This window comes from Crotalus tigris, unplaced genomic scaffold (assembly GCF_016545835.1).
Source record: "Crotalus tigris isolate CLP2741 ecotype Arizona unplaced genomic scaffold, ASM1654583v1 scf7180000017700.2314712, whole genome shotgun sequence".
Lineage (NCBI taxonomy): Eukaryota > Metazoa > Chordata > Lepidosauria > Squamata > Viperidae > Crotalus > Crotalus tigris.
The window spans coordinates 862,480-882,261 of NW_024096576.1; the positions used below are offsets into that span (position 1 = coordinate 862,480).

The 19,782-nt window shown below is 33.0% G+C and overlaps 1 protein-coding gene across 4 annotated transcripts in view; it reads left to right on the forward strand.

The window, feature by feature from the left end:
• Positions 1–19,782, forward strand: part of FBXL17 (F-box and leucine rich repeat protein 17) — a 130,846-nt gene that overhangs the window by 97,374 nt on the left and 13,690 nt on the right. Inside the window, exon 8 of one of the 4 annotated variants that reach the window (XM_039338407.1) lies at positions 1,906–2,081. The exons of the other annotated variants lie outside the window; for them this stretch is intronic. Within the exon in view, the coding sequence (XP_039194341.1) occupies positions 1,906–1,922 (17 nt within the window). The 3' untranslated portion in view covers positions 1,923–2,081. Of the gene's footprint in view, positions 1–1,905; positions 2,082–19,782 lie in introns of those variants that run through there. 4 annotated transcript variants of the gene reach the window in all.

Below are 19,782 nucleotides of genomic sequence, written 5' to 3' on the forward strand. Positions count from 1 at the left end.
TCGGGGGTCATCTTATATGCCGAGTCGTCTTATACGCCGGAAATTATGGTAGTTTCTGGCAGATAAGACTACTTTCTAGGCATGGAAATCGGCGCTGAAGTCGAGGGTCATCTTATACACCAGGTCGCCTTATACGCCGGAAAATACGGTATATGGCAGAATTATATTCGGTCCAAGGATTTTAAGGCTAAAATTTAGTCTTTTTTTTTAATAACAAATTTTATTGGTTTTTTAACTTTTACAACAGAATGATCAAGACACACCATGGTGGTTAGGTGGTCAATCATCCAAAAACAAAATCATAAAATAGCTCAAGTAAATACATTAAATGTTCCCTCTCTATTTCCCTCAAATGATATAACCTATTTAACATAATCAATTTCTACATTACATATCTATAAATCCTAATCCTATTTTGAGCTTTATTAATTTACAATTACCATAGTCCAATTTAACCTTAGATAAATGTATTATCACTTTGGGTATCCCTTTTAAAATACTAATCCAGATATATTCTAATTCATAATCTCATAAACCATTGATTTTTTCACAGATCTCTCTTATTACTTCAAATAGTATTTAAATCTCATTCAAATAATTATCATATCTAAAAAAACCACACCTATTATTACACAAAACATCATCTTATTAACTTAACACACTCAATTAGTTGTTAAAGCTATCTGAATTTCTAAAAGCCTCTTTCATATTCTTATTCTCATTCCATCACAAAATAATTTTCATACAAATAAACATATTATTCAAGAAAATACATTCTTACTCTGTTTAACATATATATTCTAATAATCACAAATTTTCAACTCTAAATCTTAATCCTTAAATCAGTCCATATTTCTCAAAACCTTTTTAATTCATTACATATAATTTTAAATTTCTCTTTTTAGTCTTATTCTGGCTTTCTGCCTACGCCAAGAAGGTTTCCACAACAGAGCCTCTATTTCAGCAAATAGATCTCCCATTATTGCTTGTAATATCATTTGGGTCAGTAAAAGACCTCCCATCCTCTGTTTTTGACAGCTGGTTCCTGTCTGCTGGATAAAACACTCAATCATGTCCAATTTTATAATTAATAGTTGATTACAAGGTTGTCATAATTCTCCAACAGTTGTAATTTCAACTCCATTTCTGTTAGTTTTGCAATTGTAGATAGTTTAGTTACAATCAGTTTTTGGTCATCCAAAGTCTCCATAGGTTGTATGTAAATTAATTATTCTTCTGTTGCTTTTTGGTCCGTAGAAGGATCAAGTAGAGTCTGAAGGTCAGTTTGTAAATTCACAGTAGAATTTCTCTTTATTATTTCTGCAGTTCTCTCTCTTATTTGGGAACATATTTCCTCAGTAGCTTCATAAATTTTTTCCAGTATGAGTTTACAGTTGAGTTTGTGTTACTATTTCAATAGTAACACAAACAAAAAACAGTTACAGTTAAATTTCTCCACAAGATGTCCTCAGTAAACTATAAAAGTCTCTTCCAGAATCAAGAATGAAATTAGGAAAGTCAAAGCTATGGAGTCTCTTTTCCGGCTTCTCATAGAGTTGTTGGTTTTTTTTTCAAACAATAACGATTTATTCCTTTAAAAAAGTAAGTCCAAGACATAGGAAGACACTATTCTCCAGCTTAGAAGATATAATAATTAAGTTTTATGACAAGGATTTTTCCATGGCCCCCAAGTAGCCAAAAGTAAAAATAGTCAATAAGAAGTTTTTTCCTTTGTTATGAAAAGCTCTTTTCCCCAGATAAACAAAGACAACTCTTTCAAAGCAGGGAAGTAATTCCAAAAGGTTTTTGACAGGAGAGTAGTTAAGCAGAAGGAGAGAGGGAAAAAATCTCACCAGGATCATCCACGATGGTTTCTTAATGCTTAGATGTTCTTTTGACTTTCAGCTGGAGCAGCTAAATAATCTGCCATGTTATTGGCCGATCTTTCTCTCCGTTGGCCCTGAGGAGCTGCCTCAGACCGCGGAAGGAGCTGCCTCCTCCCCGCAATCAATGAGAGTCCTCCTCATCGGTAGTCACCCCTCCAGGGTGACTTTTCAACCTGATTAAAGATCTACCAGCAGAGGAAAAGCAGGTAATGAAGAGAGAGAGCCTACAGCCACTGCAACCCAAACCGGAAGTCTAAAATTTAGTCTTGATGTGTCAAAAGATCCATAGAAACATTTGCCATATCTTTAGTAGGCAAAAAAGGACCATAGTGATGACTGGTGAAGCAATTTATACTATTTGGGGTCAGCTATCCAGCACAGATACTGTTCCAGGGAATACATTGGTTTCCTATGAATTTGCAATTCAAAGTGCTGGTTGTCACTGTTAAAATCCTTCATGACTTGTGACCAGGTTACCTGAAAGATCATTTTCTCCCAGTTGTTTCCACCTGTTCAGTCTGGCCTAGTAGGATAGGCATGTTTCGGGTTCCTCCAACCAAGGAATGTCAGCTGGCAGGCAAAAAAAGACATGCCTTCTTTGCTGTAGTTTGTGCCCTCAGGAACATTTCCCTCCAGATATTAAAATGGTCATGACCCTGATGGCCTTTCAGAAAGCATTGAAGACCTGACTGTGTGTTTGGCCCTGCATGTGAATGACCTGTTTCCTTGTTATGTCAACACTAACAGACTATAATATATTTTGGTTGTTATTTGTATTTAATTTCTTTTTATATTGTTTAACTGTTTTAATTGTGATTTTTTTTTTACTCTTTGCTGCCCAGAGTCTCTTGTTTGACATGGGTAGATATACAAATTCAATAAATAAATCCTCATTCAGTATTCAGAAAAAAATGCATTGTAAAATCAAGGACTCCTGGATTATGGTCACATAATTGGGAAAAAATGAACTGTTAAAAAAATGACCCTGCTGATATTGGATTATATCTGTGCCATTGGCTATTAATAGATGTTTCCTTAATATGATGCTGAGAATCTTGAATAGACTATAATCGAATTGCATACCTCTAGAGAAATATTTATTCTAACCTCAGGCAGTTGTCTTCTAAAACTTTGTAAAAGCCTGAAAACAATAAAGAAATCGTTCTTCAAGGTTAACTAGGTCAGCCTGCCTGCTCAAATAGAATATTTTCTTTCTGTTTCAATCATATATCTTTTCTTCAATTAGTAAATTGTGCTGCTGTTCATTTTTAAAAATATTAGTAAATATGCATTGAATACAATATAGTGTATCTAGAAGCCTTAATGAACACATATGTCATCACTCCTTATAACAGACATGGAGATTTTATGACCTGTGAGCGGTCCCAATCCAGCCCCTGGTATTAGTGACATCGGCAGAACTGGGGTAGCAGCAGGACTAGGATGGCGGTGGCCTTCCACAACAATCTCAGTTTCTCATGTGGCCTTTTTGAAAATTAATTACCCCATAATATTAGAAACAAATACCTGTTCCTCCCATAACCCATCTCTTATCCATATGTAAATCCATAAATCAACAACTTTCCAATCCTGGTGCTAAGAAAAAGACTGTAAAGGATTGCCAGAACTTTATTTAAACATATTTTAATCTTGATCAAACAAATCAACGTTATATTCCTTTTTATTTATAACAATATTCATATTAAATTCATTCAAATGCTGTAAGATTTGATGTCTTTTCCAAAAGTTTTCCTTTTCCAATCTCCAAGGCTTCTTTGAGTCCTTAGTTATCATATTATCCAGGGTATAAGACGACTTTCTAAACCATGCAAATCTTCTCCAAAGTCGGGGGTCGTCTTATATGCCCAGTCATCTTATACGCCAGAAAATACCATATTTTCCGGCGTATAAGATGACTTTCTAACCATGCAAATCTTCTCCAAAGTCGGGGGTTGTCTTATACGCCCAGTCGTCTTATACACCGGAAAATACGGTAACTTCTTTTTTATAGTCAGTAGATAGTCCTTATCCATGTCATTATTTTGCCTTATAATTTGTGTTTCATTTCTGCTGACTTTTCCATTTTATAATCCAAGCTTTATTATATTCCAGTATTTCTGGTTCTAATATTTCTACATCAGACAAAATTTGTTTCAACTCTTTCTCCTGTAAATCTCTGTAACCCTCTTTTACACCTTTCATCCCTTTGTTAGACATAGACATTTTAGACATAGTCTATTCATTGCTGACATAGATGCTAGTTTCCAGCCCTATTCTTCAAAATATCCTGGAATACTTCAATGTCATAACATTTTGTGTCATTCTATAAATTCCAGAACTAACAAAAAACAAAAGGCAAGCTTAACATTTCCTTTTTCCTTTTTTGTCTGGATTCTTTAGTCTCCCTTATTATATAATTTCTAAAATCATAACATCTTGAATTCCTGTTGTGGATTAGGATAGACAAAGCAATTTAGTACCAACAAAAGGCTATTTAGGTTTGTAATTACTTTCAAAATATTATAGTAAAAATCCTAATATTCCAAATTTGTCTGATCCCTTAATTTGTTTATAAATATTTTGATCAGAATCATATTCAGCTTTTTGCCATTTGCTTCCATTTTTTTCCAATTCTTAAACTTATAGTTATTTTTTTGTTTGTTCAAGGATGTAGATAAACTCACCAGATGGCTTTTCTAGCATGTCAGTTTTAATATATATATAATAGCCTTAAGATAATTGAACAGGTAAATTTCAGAAAGTGATTAAAAAGTGAATTTAGCAAACTCTGTCCTTTAAAATGCTCCACATTGCAAGAAGATGATGAAGGTCAAGTGATGTGCAGGATGGCAGGGGCCAAAGAATTCAGGGACCAAAGGGGCACAAATGGGGGAAGATAGGTGGGTATGGGAAGTTGAAGTACTTCTATAGCCACAAATAACAGGTTGCCAAGCACCCAAATTTCAATCATATGACCATGGGGGTACTGCCTCGGCAATAACTTTGGGGACTGGGCATAAGTATAATTCAGTCACGACTATCATAGGTTTGAATGATCACTGTAAAAATGGTCATAATCTAGCTGACTTTGTAACCAAGTACAAGCTTACCCATTGAAATCACTAGTTTATACAATAAGGTCTTGGAAAAAAAAAATTTAAAAAGAAAAAGAATTAGGATAATATTCTCCCTCCTCAAAAATCCTGACTATGTGTTATATTTTTATAGATAGCTACCTAGTTTGCTTGTAAACATGATCTACTCATTCCTTTCTGAAGCTACTGAGCAGCAGTTGTGCAGTGATGGTCCAATATATTCTTATCTGAAATAAATGCCCCCTCTCAGATTCTAAAGGCTACTGTTCTATATTGCATGTTCTCTATCTCTCTATTAATAATATTGTACTGGTAGAATCCTAACAAATGTCTTAAATAAAGTGTAACTTTGGAAACAAAAAGGTGAAATCGCTTAAAATATTTTTAAGTTAAATACTTCTTTTTTTAAAACAAAACTTGGAAGTTATGAAAATAACTAATAAATGTAGAAATACAAATACAACTGAAAACTGCTCAGAAATTAAATGTTTTTATTGCATGTGTTAAGTATGCAGATCCATAAACAATTCTTTCAGTATAATAATATAACAATTATATTAATATATGTTTTGCATAGATTTTGGTATTATCTATGGAACAAATTGCTATATATTACTCTATTCCTTTTACTTATTATTTTCTTCTCTAAGCATGTCTTGTATACCAGAGTTGATATACTTTGTTTTTATGACCACAGAAACAATAGTTTTTACACTTCTTTCTATTTATAATTAAATTATAAAATTATTTTCATTTGCGTCTGTAAAAATTTGACTGTAAAATAGAGTTTCAATTAATTTGTACTAAATAATTATACCCTTTAATGCTATATGATTATATTTATAAATAATGTTTTTAGAAAGTGCATAATTCATAGTTATATTTAAGTATATTAAACTCTGAAAAAAAGTTGTGAACTTGAAAGGGATCCAAAAATGCTATAATTTTTGATATGTTGATTTATAAGCAATGCTTATAAATTAGCATTGTATTGAAAGCAAGTGTAGCAGAAAATTAAAATAAAGTATATCAACTTAAAAAATTATGAAATTTGAACATAATATCTGGAAACCAAATGTAATCTTATATACGTATATGCAATTAAGAAAAATATCATTTTTAGAACATCATAAAACTGCAGGTGAGCATATTTTTGATTTCGTTTAGTCAATTTAATCTCCTTTTTGCAATGTGATCTTAAATACATGGATATTAAGAAGAAAAGAGTTTAGTTTTTAGCAGTTATTTTAAATGATAAATCATACATTTTCTCTATCTTGAGGGAGACACTATTAATATATTGTCCAACAATTAAAAGCTTCCGGATTTTAGAATTTACAGCAATAAGTAAAATCAATCATGAAATCAAAACAGTCACTTGCTAAGATTTGTTGGGAATATTTGTTGAAGAAAATAAAGAAATAAAATATAAAAAACTGCTGATTGATATGCTGATAATGCCAAGAATGGTGATAACAAAAAATTGGAAGTAGAAAATATCTGTAGAAGATAGTATACTGTGTGTTGGCACAATGACAGCAAAAGAATTAGCCTATTTTTAATGCCTTCAAACAGAGTAATTTAACTTTTCTGCTTTTTTAAAAAAATTACAAGATTTTATATTTTTCATCAATCAGAGAAAGTAAAAAGCTACCTGCCTGTTTTACTTAGACGAGAAAAGAGACACACTATGTAAGTTGGAGAGTTTATAAATGATGGTTTGGAGTAGAAGTATTTATAAATAGGCTCTTGAAATTGTTAAAATCACTTATAAACCTATTTCTGTAAAGTAAAATTATAATTTATCTTATTTTCAGTTAATAAAATATTTATCAATTTACTATATTTCATTCACCATTAGAATTAATGTGAGGATATATGTTTCACAAAATCATTTTCTTTTAGGAATAATATTTTACATTAGCATTTTTAAAACTTTGGATATAGTACAATTCCATGTTTCCTGATCTCAAAGTCAGTAGTTTGCATATACATATTCCTCAGCTGTGACTACTATAAATTAGATGTGCTATTGACCACTAGACTACAATTTAATGCTATTCATATAATTCAATCCATCCAGTCACTATAGATCAGAGGTGTCAAAACGGTTGGCCCGTGAGCTGGATGCATCATGCCGAAATCATGCCCATCCATTGCGGGCAATGGAAAAAAAGTTGTGATACATTGTGATACGTCATGTGACGTTGTGAGTTTGATATCCCTGCTATAGATAGTCCTTGCTTAACAAATAAATACATAGATAAATAAGACATTTGAAAATTAGCTTGGAAGTGGAAGGTAATGTAATTGAAAAGTGTCTTATTATGTTTATCTAGTTATTACTAACTAAATAATTGTTTAGTGGACAATACTTTGGTGACCATGTAAAACTGGAGCAGAAGGAGAAATACTTTCATATCTTAATTTGGATATGAATATTACAATCAGATTCAGAAACTGTAGAAAAAGCATTTCATCATGAAGGATGCTGGAAAAAAGAACTCAATAACTGGTGACATCTGAATGGACTTTAGAGCCAGGAAGAGCTGTAAAAGGAGAAAACAAAAAATACAAATGTCTTGTTTGACTCTTATATTGACAGATCCCCCAAAGTGGCAAGGAAGTTGTTTAAAGAAGACATTTTACTGATATACTATGTATCAGACATATAATTTAATGTTATTTATATAAAAATTGTTTTCTTTATAAACATTTACAGATACAGTGCAGAGATTTAATACCAGAGAGACATACTGTATATCTTCAGGGAAGTGTGAGGGTTTATTTCAAAAACTTCTTAGTATGTCTGGTAACTTTTAAGCAAATGACTTAAATAAAAAAAGAAATATAGAACATTCACAACAATTGAGAAAATAGGGCTGTTCCTCTTTTAGTAAATTTATAGAAGGGAACATGAGAATTTAATACATGTGTCTTTGGAAACATGTATTAAAATAAGATCTACCCAGAAAATAAGCCCTAGCCTGATTTTTTGGGTGTGCGCCTAATATAAGCCCTACCTCAAAAATATGCCCTAGTTAAGAGCCCACCCACTCTGTCCCACCATCTGATTGCTTGCTGCTGTAATGGGGCAGGAGAGTGCGCCGTTCCCAACACTCATAGGTGTCCAAACACTTTTCGCCTAGAGAGAGACTGGAAGCTTCGTCTGCTTGCAAAAAGGGCACTTGGAAGCACGGTACTAACAGCTGAAATTTGTTTCTGTGGGAGCTGGGATTCATAAGAGGATTGTCCTTCCTAGTAAAAAGAAAAAGTTTTAGAACCTCATACCCCAAATTAAGATTTAGAGGCTCATACTCAGGGTCATAAAAAGGGAGTTTTTTCATCTGGAGTAATACTGTTCAGAACAGTATTTTTCTTATAAATATCACAAAATTACAAAGTAAGCCGAGTCATCTAATGGCTGTTGTCTACCTACCTAATTTTTCATTTATTTTTCATTTTCAGTACATCAAATCTATATTTAGATTTAGCGTTGATTAGTAGAAGTTCATGTAAAATACCTTAGGCACGTTATATTTTTAATTCCTACCATGATTTATTTTTCAAATACAGATTGCAGTGAAAAATTGATCCTCATGTTGCCTCACAATTTAAGAGGCTTCTCTAGCTGTCAGGCTACTAGCATTTTCAGTGAATATGTTACTGTGAATATGTCCTAATCCCAGGAGCAACATTTTGCAAACTGCTGAAGAGATAAAAAGGGTGATTCGTCTAAAGTTCTCACCTAAATTTATAGGCTGTATAAATATATTGTCAGGAGGAAAACAGGAAAGTGTGTGAAATGAATGCTGGAATCTAATGGAAACAAAATTCTTAACACAGCTATGTAAAAATTTCTGTGCTTCCAAAATCACTGACAAAAGTTTCCACAGAGACCTTTTAATACTCATCTTTTGTGAACATTACATTTTATATTTTTAACAGGTTTTATAGCTTAATCATTTGCTTCAGAAGATTTCACACTAGAAAAACTTTCAAACACACTTTAAAATCTTTGAGTGTGGAATAGTTATAATCTAAATTATTATTTAACTTTCCAATCAGCTTGATAAATAGTAAAGCTTCTAAATATAAATCGCTGCCATTTTGCTTAAACTATATTAGCATACACAGTATAACACATTTAGCATAAACAAGGGATAGTGTATTTTATTTTATAATACCATATTATCATAGAAATTCTTAGACTTTTTAAATTCTGTTTTGGAACATTTTGATATTTACATGATTTTATCTATATTGATGGTTTGTTTATCATACAGAAGGGAAGTGAAAACTCAAAAAGATACAATAGGAAATCACCTAAAATTTAGTCTGGTGACTTATCCCTTTTAGTGAATGATAAGAGAAGACACAATGGTGCAGCTTCTCCAACCTTTCATTTTTGAGATAAAGAGATCAAGAAACACATAATAAAATAACAATTCAAAGCCAAAAAATTGAAGATGTTAATGCATGTTTTGGCTTCAACTTTAATCCTTCTTCCTTACAAAAACAGCACTAGACTGAGGCAGTTGAAGAATAATTCTTAGGAATAAATACCAAGTTGCACTCCATAAAGGGGGTGAAAACAAACAAACCTTTGCTGAAGAGTTTTATTGCAACAAGAACAAATTTGCCGCTTTGAGAAGAATAAAAGACCTGCACAATGGATTTAGCTGCATTCTGTATCACATAATCTCTATGAGGAAGATGCATGGAAGATTATTTCAAGACATTTAAAGCAATTTATTAATCCTAGACTCTTCCTGTTTAAAGACCAATTTTGCATCCTTATCTTTTAAGGACAGTATAATTTTGTTTTATCATAATTAATCTCAAATTATTTATTTTCACAATAAGAAGCAAGAGCACATATTGTCACTTCTTAAACCTACTGGTGTTTGACAATTACCACATCATCATATAAAGAAAAATGCTAGGAGGTTTATTTATCAGTGTTGTTTTGTAATAATTTCAATTATTGTTTATAAATTGAACAGTAATGGAGGTTTAGTTCTGCTTAACTCCATTAATAGTTGGCATTTCTTTGGTAAGGTTCTCTTACACAATGCCGTAGAACCTTAAATGTGTATAAAATAGTCCTTGACTTCCAACTACAACTGGAACCAGAACTTCTGTCTCTAAGCAAAGTGGTTAATAAGTCAGGCCTGATTTTACTATAATTTTTGCTGGGCTGTTAAGGGAATCACTGTGATTGTTAAGCAAATTCAGCTTCTCCCATTTTCTTTCCTTCTCGGAAGCTCCCTGGAAAGGTCATAAATGGCAATCATGTGACCCCAAAGATGCTGCAACTGTCATAAATACATGCCGATTTCCAAGTGACCAAATTTTGATCATGTGATAATGGGGATGCTGGTACGGTCGTAAGTGTGAGAACTAGTCGTAAGTCACTTTTTCTAGTTCCATCATATATCTGAACAATTATTAAACAAATGGCTGTAATTGAAGGATTACTTGTATTCATATAAATTCAGTATCAGGAGGATTAGTCGTCAATTAAGTTACCTTAACAGCAATTTCCACAAAAATTTGTCTTGAAAATCAGGTTGAATAAGGATCCAATGGGGTATTGGCTATAAGGCCAATTTAGTTGTGGAGGTATGTTTTTCTACTAGATGGAGCAATATGAAGGCTGGATATGAAGAGGAAAAAAATTATGTTATTTTTAGGTCACAGAATACTACAATAAAATATGCAAGTCTATAATAAAATTAAAAAATAGACATAAAATACAATAAAACTATGTGAAATAAATGCATTTTATTTATTAGGTTGAAAGAGAATAGTCTGGTCAAAAACCAAATTGTTTGTCTGCCATAATGTTTCCTTCGCAAACAGTTTAATTCATAATTGATTAATAGTTTAATATTGCTGTCTTGCATACAACTTGCTAAAAATATCTAATAGATTAATAACTGTAGTTTGGGTGCATTTTTCTCCTTTTTTATACAGTGGGGCAAAAAAGTATTTAGTCAGCCACCAATTGTGCAAGTTCTCCCACTTAAAAAGATGAGAGAGGTCTGTAATTGTCATCATAGGTAGACCTCAACTATGAGAAAACAAATCCAGACAATCACATTGTTTGATTTGGAAAGAATTTATTTGCAAATTATGGTGGAAAATAAATAATTATGGTGGAAAATTAGCAACATTTCTGGCTCTCACAGACTGTAACAACTTCTTTAAGAGGCTCCTCTGTCCTCCACTCATTACCTGTATTAATGGCACCTCTTTGAATTTGTTATCAGTATAAAAGACACCTGTCCACAACCTCAAACAGTCACACTCCAAACTCCACTATGGTGAAGACCAAAGAGCTGTCGAAGGACACCAGAAACAAAATTATAGACCTGCACCAGGCTGGGAAGACTGAATCCGCAATAAGCAAGCAGCTTGGTGTGAAGAAATCAACTGTGGGAGCAATAATTAGAAAATGGAAGACATATAAGACACTGATAATCTCCCTCGATCTGGGGCTCCATGCAAGATCTCACCCTGTGGAGTCAACATGATCACAAGAACGGTAAGCAAAAATCCCAGAACCACATGCGGGGACCTAGTGAATGACCTGCAGAGAGCTGGGACCAACGTAACAAAGGCAACCATCAGTAACACACTACGCCGCCAGGGACTCAGATCCTGCAATGCCAGACGTGTCCCCCTGCTTCCGGGCCCGTCTGAAGTTTGCTAGAGAGCATTTGGATGATCCAGAAGAGGATTGGGAGAATGTCCTATGGTCAGATGACACCAAAGTAGAACTGTTTGGTAGAAACACAACTCATCGTGTTTGGAGGAAAGAGAATGCTGAGTTGCATCCAAAGAACACCATACCTACTGTGAAGCATGGGGGTGGCAACATCATACTTTGGGGCTGTTTCTCTGCAAAGGGACCAGGACGACTGATCCATGTCCAGGAAAGAATGAATGGGGGCACGTACCATGAGATTTTGAGTGTAAACCTCCTTCCATCAGCAAGAGCATTGAAGATGAAATGTGGCTGGGTCTTTCAGCATGACAATGATCCCAAACACACCGCCTGGGCAACGAAGGAGTGGCTTCGTAAGAAGCATTTCAAGGTCCTGGAGTGGCTTAGCCAGTCTCCAGATCTCAACCCCATAGAAAACCTTTGGAGGGAGTTGAAAGTCCGTGTTGCCCAGTGACAGCCCCAAAACATCACTGCTGTAGAGGAGATCTGCATGGAGGAATGGGCCAACATACCAGCAACAGTGTGTGCCAACCTTGTGAAGACTTACAGAAAACGTTTGACCTCTATCATTGCCAACAAAGGATATATAACAAAGTATTGAGATGAACTTTTGATATTGACCACATACTTATTTTCCACCATAATTTGCAAATAAATTCTTTCCAAACCAGACAATGTGATTGTCTGGATTTGTTTCCTCATTTTGTCTCTCATAGTTGAGGTCTACCTATGACGATAATTACAGGCCTCTCTCATCTTTTTAAGTGGGAGAACTTGCACAATTGGTGGCTGACTAAATACTTTTTTGCCCCACTGTATATTGTAATAATTATTACTATGCCAAATCTTCAGTGACACACATATGGTCTGTTCAATGAAAGAGAAAACAGAAGTCATAATTGAGATTCCCCCCCATTGTTCTTGATTGCCTCTTGTATCATACCCAGGGGTTTTACCAGGCTTAAATTGCTTCAGAGCAGATTACCAGTGGTCCACACTGAGAAGAGTCCATATTGAGAACTGATGTGATTATATTTTCTTCATCCCTCTTACATAATGTCCAACAATGTTCCTCCTATACTATTCTTATATATGATATAATTAGGCAGGATATCTTGAAGGAATATTTATATTCATTATTTGAGCCTCCTTTGAGGCTCCCAGAGAAAAATTATTTATGTATTGTTACTGTATTACATATGTGAGCCCTGGTATATATAAAATAGTTGCAAAGCATCTTTATATGTTAGCTTGGGGGCTTCAGTGGAGGCTTCATTTGATAGTGGTTGATTTATTAACAGCAGATCCCACCTCTCCCCCTCTCATCATATTCCTTCTCCTCCAACCTTTTTAGCTAGGTTGATTTTATAGTATTTATATTATTGTAAATTATACCATTTTATTTTTTAATATTGTAAGCCCACTAAAGTTACTGTGTGACAAGATGGAAAGCTAATATATTTTACAAATAAGTAAATAAAAAAATTGCTATTAAGATGGGAGCTCATACTTTATCAGTGTAATCACATGGATTTTGTTAAGCTAATTGTATTTATTTTAAGAAAAGTATTCTGGTTGATAATTATTTGTATTAATTGATTGGCTAAAAACCATAATAAAATCTTCATTAATTTATTTAGTATGTTGAGAGAAGCAACAAACAGTGCAATTTTAATTATTCATTATACCAGAGAAGGCTGTATGGCTGGGGTTTTTTAGATTCCTTTGTTTATTTTACAAAAAGAAATGTTTAATCAAATATATGATGATGGACCAATAACTGAATAGTAATCACATTTTCTTGGCAACATCTTTCTTTTTTAGCAGCTTTGGAATAGACCTCAAATAAATAATTGCGATTAAAGTCTAAATTTCTTCTTTTAAAGTGAAATTACTATCAACATACTTTAAATCAATTTATATATACACACAAGTTTTTTTAAATAAATAACTGTATGGACAACTATGCCCACTATGCTTTCTTGTCTCTGGTTGTAATCTATAATTCTTCCAAGGGCATTTAAATATCTCTGACAGTCTCCATCATATTTTATCTTTTTTGTTTTAATGCATTTGTACTTCAAATGTATTACTTTTTATTTATTGTCTTTTTATTATGAATTCAGAAAGTGTGCAATCAGCTTAAAATACTGTTAGAAAACAATGTGGTAGAAAGAGGGCAGATAATACTATACTCATTTCTGTCATCTTTGAAAAATGGAATCTTGTGTCAAATGGATGATTGGTATGACTTAGTGGGATTGGTCTGTGTTCTTATCTAAAATTGTTTTCTCTGAAGAACAAGAAAGAAAAACTAGAGTTCCTAATGTGTTTGAGTTCCATTGTATTATTAGTTAATGGATTTTCCAGAATGAAATATTTTAAGTGATGAAATAATTACAGTATACTGCAACATCAGTAAATACAGAATGTGGCATCACAATATTGTTTAAATCAACAGATCTATAAAGGTTTCAGAAACTATTTTTGTCACTAGTATAGAATTTTAAGAAATGAAATAAGATGCAGCAATAAAACTAAAACCTAGAGCAGCGGTTCTCAACCTTTGTGTGACGGTGACCCCTGTCACACGGACATGCCGCACATGCGCGGTGCCGCCCCCTGAGGGGAAAAAATGGCGGGTCGCGTTGTTTGGCGACCCCCGTAAAATGGTCATTCAACCCCAAATGGGGTCGCGACCCATAGGTTGAGAACCGCTGACCTAGAGAGAGTCTAGCTGATATTTAATGATATAATTCCAATTAATACTATACTACAAAAGAAATGACTAGAATGATAGCAAGATTCTGAGAAAAGCAAATATTGATCTATTCAAGGATCATATTGAATTTTTTATACTACATGTACAAAGGTGCACTTGTTGTTTAAAATTATATGAATTAATACAGTTGCCATTTTGGCAAAGTTGACTGAAAGTCTATATCACACAAAAACAGGATAGAATGGCCCAAGTGTGCTATCCATTTTTGCCATCACCATCCACACCCACATTGTTGCCTCTCAAGTTGTATGCTGGGAGAAAAAAGTGATTACATAGTTAATAAGCACAGAGACCATTAAATAAAAGGTTTGTTTTCAAAAATGAAAGTGTTTCCCCGATAAAATAATAAGCACAGAATTTAATGAAAAGAACCCATATCAAACTTGATGAAAAGAATCCCAGAGAATTGGACGAGTCTCTGATCTTGCACATTTTAGATTTCTATGCCTGTTTTTAGTCCTTTAGTCGAAGAATTTAAAGGCAAATTTTAAAAACTTGCAAAAATTTCTAAGCATTTATTTGGAATATCCCTGTATAAATGTTGGATATCCCATATAAATTCCCTAGCTGACATATTGAGACACTGATTTAACTAAGAACAATTGTAAGAAAGATCTCTGCACAAAATGTGTCCATTTGAAATAGAAGCATGAGTTCTTAGCTGCAATTAAGTATATGCTTAATAGTATTTTGCATGGTGGGGGGAAAAGTCCTCAAAATTTTATAAACATTTTCCCCTTCTTCCTGACTTCTGCAGTTAAAAAAACAAATAAATTTCATTTAAAAATTCACCATGCACATCAGAGGTGTGTTGAAATTTAAGTACCTTAGGTACTTTAAAAATAAACAGACATGAAGGGAACAGTTGGGAACAGATCAAATTACAAGTTACATAGAATTATAATGTCATGGTCTTGAAAGAATTTCAAGGCAAGAATTCTTCCTTAACATTTTATTCAGGAAACAAAGTATCGGTACTACATAGTTGACCCCAAAACTAGTTTCTCTTCCCCCTCGATACAAAGTAACAAAGTGCAACTCCCACCCCGAACAAGCAGTCTTAAATCACATTCTCCAGTAGCCTGAAACGCGGGCTTTCTCCCCAGCTCCTCAGCCCGCCAAAACGTCATCAATTTGTCCTTGGGTTCCCACAAAGCAGCGTTTATTATTATGGCTAGCTGAGCTCAGCATTTATCTCAACTCCCCTTCTGCACCTAATCTCTAAATAGAAGAAAAAGCATGTTAAAAGCAAAAAGATAAAATGACTGCGATTTTCATCAGTTGTCAAAGAGGGAACATCCAATGTTTACAGCATTAACATACAATTTCATCTTACACATTTTATAGGAAAGATGATTTGTACATAGTTCACAAGCAATAGAAAGAATTAAATTCCCTACAATTTCTTTAGAAATTACTAAACAAAACATCTTCCTGATGTGTATTTTTATAACAGTTAATAATTAAAAATTGATCATTTGTTTGAGAAATTGCTGTTCATGTTCGCTAACATATGGTTGTTTGTCTCAAACTCTCTGTGTAAAGATGCAGCAACTAGTTGCAGTAGATCATAATGTACATATTTGAATTACATGTTGTAATTGTTTATATTTAACTGAGTAAATTGTAACAGATGGAAAAACAATGCCTGCTTGTCTAGCCTGGTTTATTTCAAATAATTCTACCCTACTCTTTAGGTGAAAAGGCTTCTAGAACAGCTTACAAAATTCAGTATAATTCCTATCCTAGTATAATAAATTGATGCATTTGGGGCATGACACTAGTAATCCAGGGAGGAAGAAAGTCCTGTGGCACATGTCAGCCTTTTGTCAGACTACTGTATAAAATATGCAAAGAATAGTTTTATTGTATTTTTTTTAAAGAAAAAGCCCACATTGAAATGCATCTGTGCATGTTCCCCTGGTATGCTTCTTATTGGTGAATATTTTGAAAGGTAAATTATGCTGCTAAATATGAAGAGTTCTGAAAACTACTTGAGGGGAAAGTAGTTTTTTTCAAACCCTTAGGACTGTACATTTTTATTTGCATTTCCATCAGTTTAATTACTGTTTAAAGAGTTCCCGGGATGATTACACTCAACTATCTTCAAGACATTTCATCCCATTCTTTATATAGGAGTGCTAATTAATGTTACAAGCTTTATTATTCTGCAGTAGTTGCAATTAAGGTGCAGCTGGCCAGCGACATCTTATCTTGGGATGTGAGTTGCAGCTATCATTATCTGAAAGCAATTTGATGAGTCGACAGAAGAAATTATGGTAAATGTTTATTTGTATGTTTCAGATATCATGGACTTAGTTAACTTCTGAGTTAACTAGAGAAAAAATCCTAAAAGTTCTAACAATTAAGAACCTCTATAAGGGATTCTGGAACCAGTAGATTAGCTCCCAAATTATGCCATTTCATTTTTGGCTTGTAAAATGGGTAAATGAGAAGTGAAGTATAATTCACTATGTATGAATGGGCATGATTATGTTGGTATTAATATGCATCTCCTTTATTATATATAATGTTTATATATAATTAATAATTTATATTTTTAATATTTCCAGGCTAACTTATTTATGGAAATTAACTATTTGCTTTAGTGGTTGAGAAATTTGCTATCTAGCATGCTGGTGAAATCAAAATATCTATTAATATAGAGGACACTTGCGGAAGCCCTTAAAAAAAAAACTTGCTGTTGATGCTGCAGATCAATCCATTTTCTTTTCAATTACTTCAGGTTATCATATTAAACTGGTTTCTAGCTTCCCCTTGATATTTTCTGCATGTTACTGCCTTCATTTTCACAAAAAAAGAATAACCACACACAATACACACAGGTTTTGGTTTTTGGTTTTTAGAAAATCAAATTGATTTTTTTCATCTTCTCCAAAGAATAACTGTTTAGATATTTAGCTTCATACTTCTTAACATTCCTTTTGAAAAATCCAAATGTTAATTTCTCAATTCTTTTTTGGTTTGTAAGAAACTCCTTTATACTTAGGAAGTTTATTAATTTATATTCTGCCCTTATTCTTTAAGTAGAAATTTCCTGCCAATTAGAACAATTAATCAGTGGAACGACTTGCCTCAGGAAGTTGTGGATGCTCCAACACTGGAGAGAGATTGGACAACCTTTTGTCTGAAATAGTATATGGTTTCCTACTTGAGCAGGGTGTGCGATTAGACAAAGTCCCTTTCAACTTTGTTATACTGTTATTTATACAAATTAAAGGCCACCATATAATGTTCCCTCCTCCTGCTTTTTCCACAACTGCAACTCTTTTGAGAGTGACTGATTCAAAGTCACCCAACCACCTTTCGTGTCTTGGGGCAGACTCCAGCATCTTTTCTATTATACCAAATTGGTTCTCAATAACATCAAGCCATCAAAATTCACAAAATAATAACTGGGGCTTGTGTGTACATATCAAATCAGAATGTTCCCAGGAATTGTGGGGTAGGGGTCTTCATCTTTATATCTTTAGATAAAGTTTCAAATTTGATACGCATGCATATGGATATAAATCTCTTTGTACATAAGTGGCTTTTACTTTTGAGGTGTCTTGAAACAATTTCAATGATTTATTATTAACACAGAGCCTATGTTAGTTTATGTTTTAATAATCTTCAGGCACACTAAGATTGTTTATATAAAGAGTCAGAGGAATGATAACATCACTACAGCTCCATTCCCATATATTTTTTTCTTTGTGATGTGTTTTAATCCAAACTTGAGATTTTAAGCCTGACAATTGTAAAATGGTTGCGACTATTATAATTAACTTCTACCTTGTCTACAAAGAAAGGTAAAAAATAATGCAAAATATAGAATATTAAGTAAGAAAAAGAAAGGAATCTGAAATAAAGTAAAAAAGAAAAAGCTAAAAGTGCAAAAAAAGGGGGAAAAGTAAAAAAAATAGACAAGAAGGAAAAATATACAAAGAACTAGCTTCTGAGATCTTTACAGCAGTTAGAAGTACAATGATAAATTTACCTCCTACTCTGTGCTTAACTCTGCTTTCTATAATCTATCTTGTCCAATCACCAAAAGCATAAATCCCTATCATCATCATCATCATCATCATTATTATTATTATTATTATTATTATTATTATTATGTTTTATGCAAAAAGTCCATAAGGACAGTCAGCAATCGTAAGTCATTTTTTTCATTATAACTTTTTCATTTATAACTTTGAACAATCATTAAACAAATGGTTGTAAATCAAAGGCTGTCTTTATAATATAATAAAATTTCCAGTCCTTTCAACCACATATTTCCCAATGTTCCAACTGTGTATTATAATAAAATATTTTTACTTGTCATACATTTTCACTTGTTTCACTTCTGTTTCAAATTTTAGTAAAAATTTATTCTCTTTATTGATTGTATGTTTCCTGTTTGTAAACAATTTTATTTCAAACTCAATCTTAAAATGTTCAAAACCATAAATTCCTTCGCCTACTTTAAATATTTCTGATAATTGTAAATAATACCCTTTGCTACCAGTTCTTTTCTTGATTTATTTTACATTGCTCTTGATAAAATTCTAGTATCTCAATAAGTATGTTAATGATCTTGTAGCTTGCAAACCAATCAGTTGCTTTTTTCATTGGCGAAATAACTTTAAATCATAATTGCTGGGATAATACAAAAACAGTATTGCAATCTCTGAATAGCAATGAAGTAAGTTGTTTGACAAAGTAAGTTGTTGACAATGCAAATATTGTTCTGGCTACCATATGTTGTTCTGGCTACCATATGTTGAATTCTATAAAAGACTTACTATATTTTATTTAAAAAGACTTCCATAGAAACAGTTTAATTCATATAAACATGTGGCAGGATATCAAATATTTATTACAAGAGTCTTCAAAATAGAGTTTGCCTTCCTCTATTTAAAAAACAAACAAAATAAAATGAGTTTTAAACAGAGAATTGAATCTAAAGAAGCTACTAAGAATGATCTTGGAAAAATAAAGACCAGTTGAGTAATGATAGTGGATGTCTTGTTATAATCTTGATAGAAAAGAGGACCAAATCATTAAATATATTGAATAAGATGTGATTTCTATACAGAATTCAGAATAATTGCAAAAATTTTCCAGGTCAACAGAAATCTTGCAGATTAAGGTACAGGAATATACAAATATGTATTGATATCCTCCACATATGAGGGCAATAGAAGAAGGGGACGACAGAATGAGGTGGCTGGATGGAGTCACTGAAGCACTAGGTGTGAACTTAAATGGACTCCAATGGACTCCAGAAGGTGG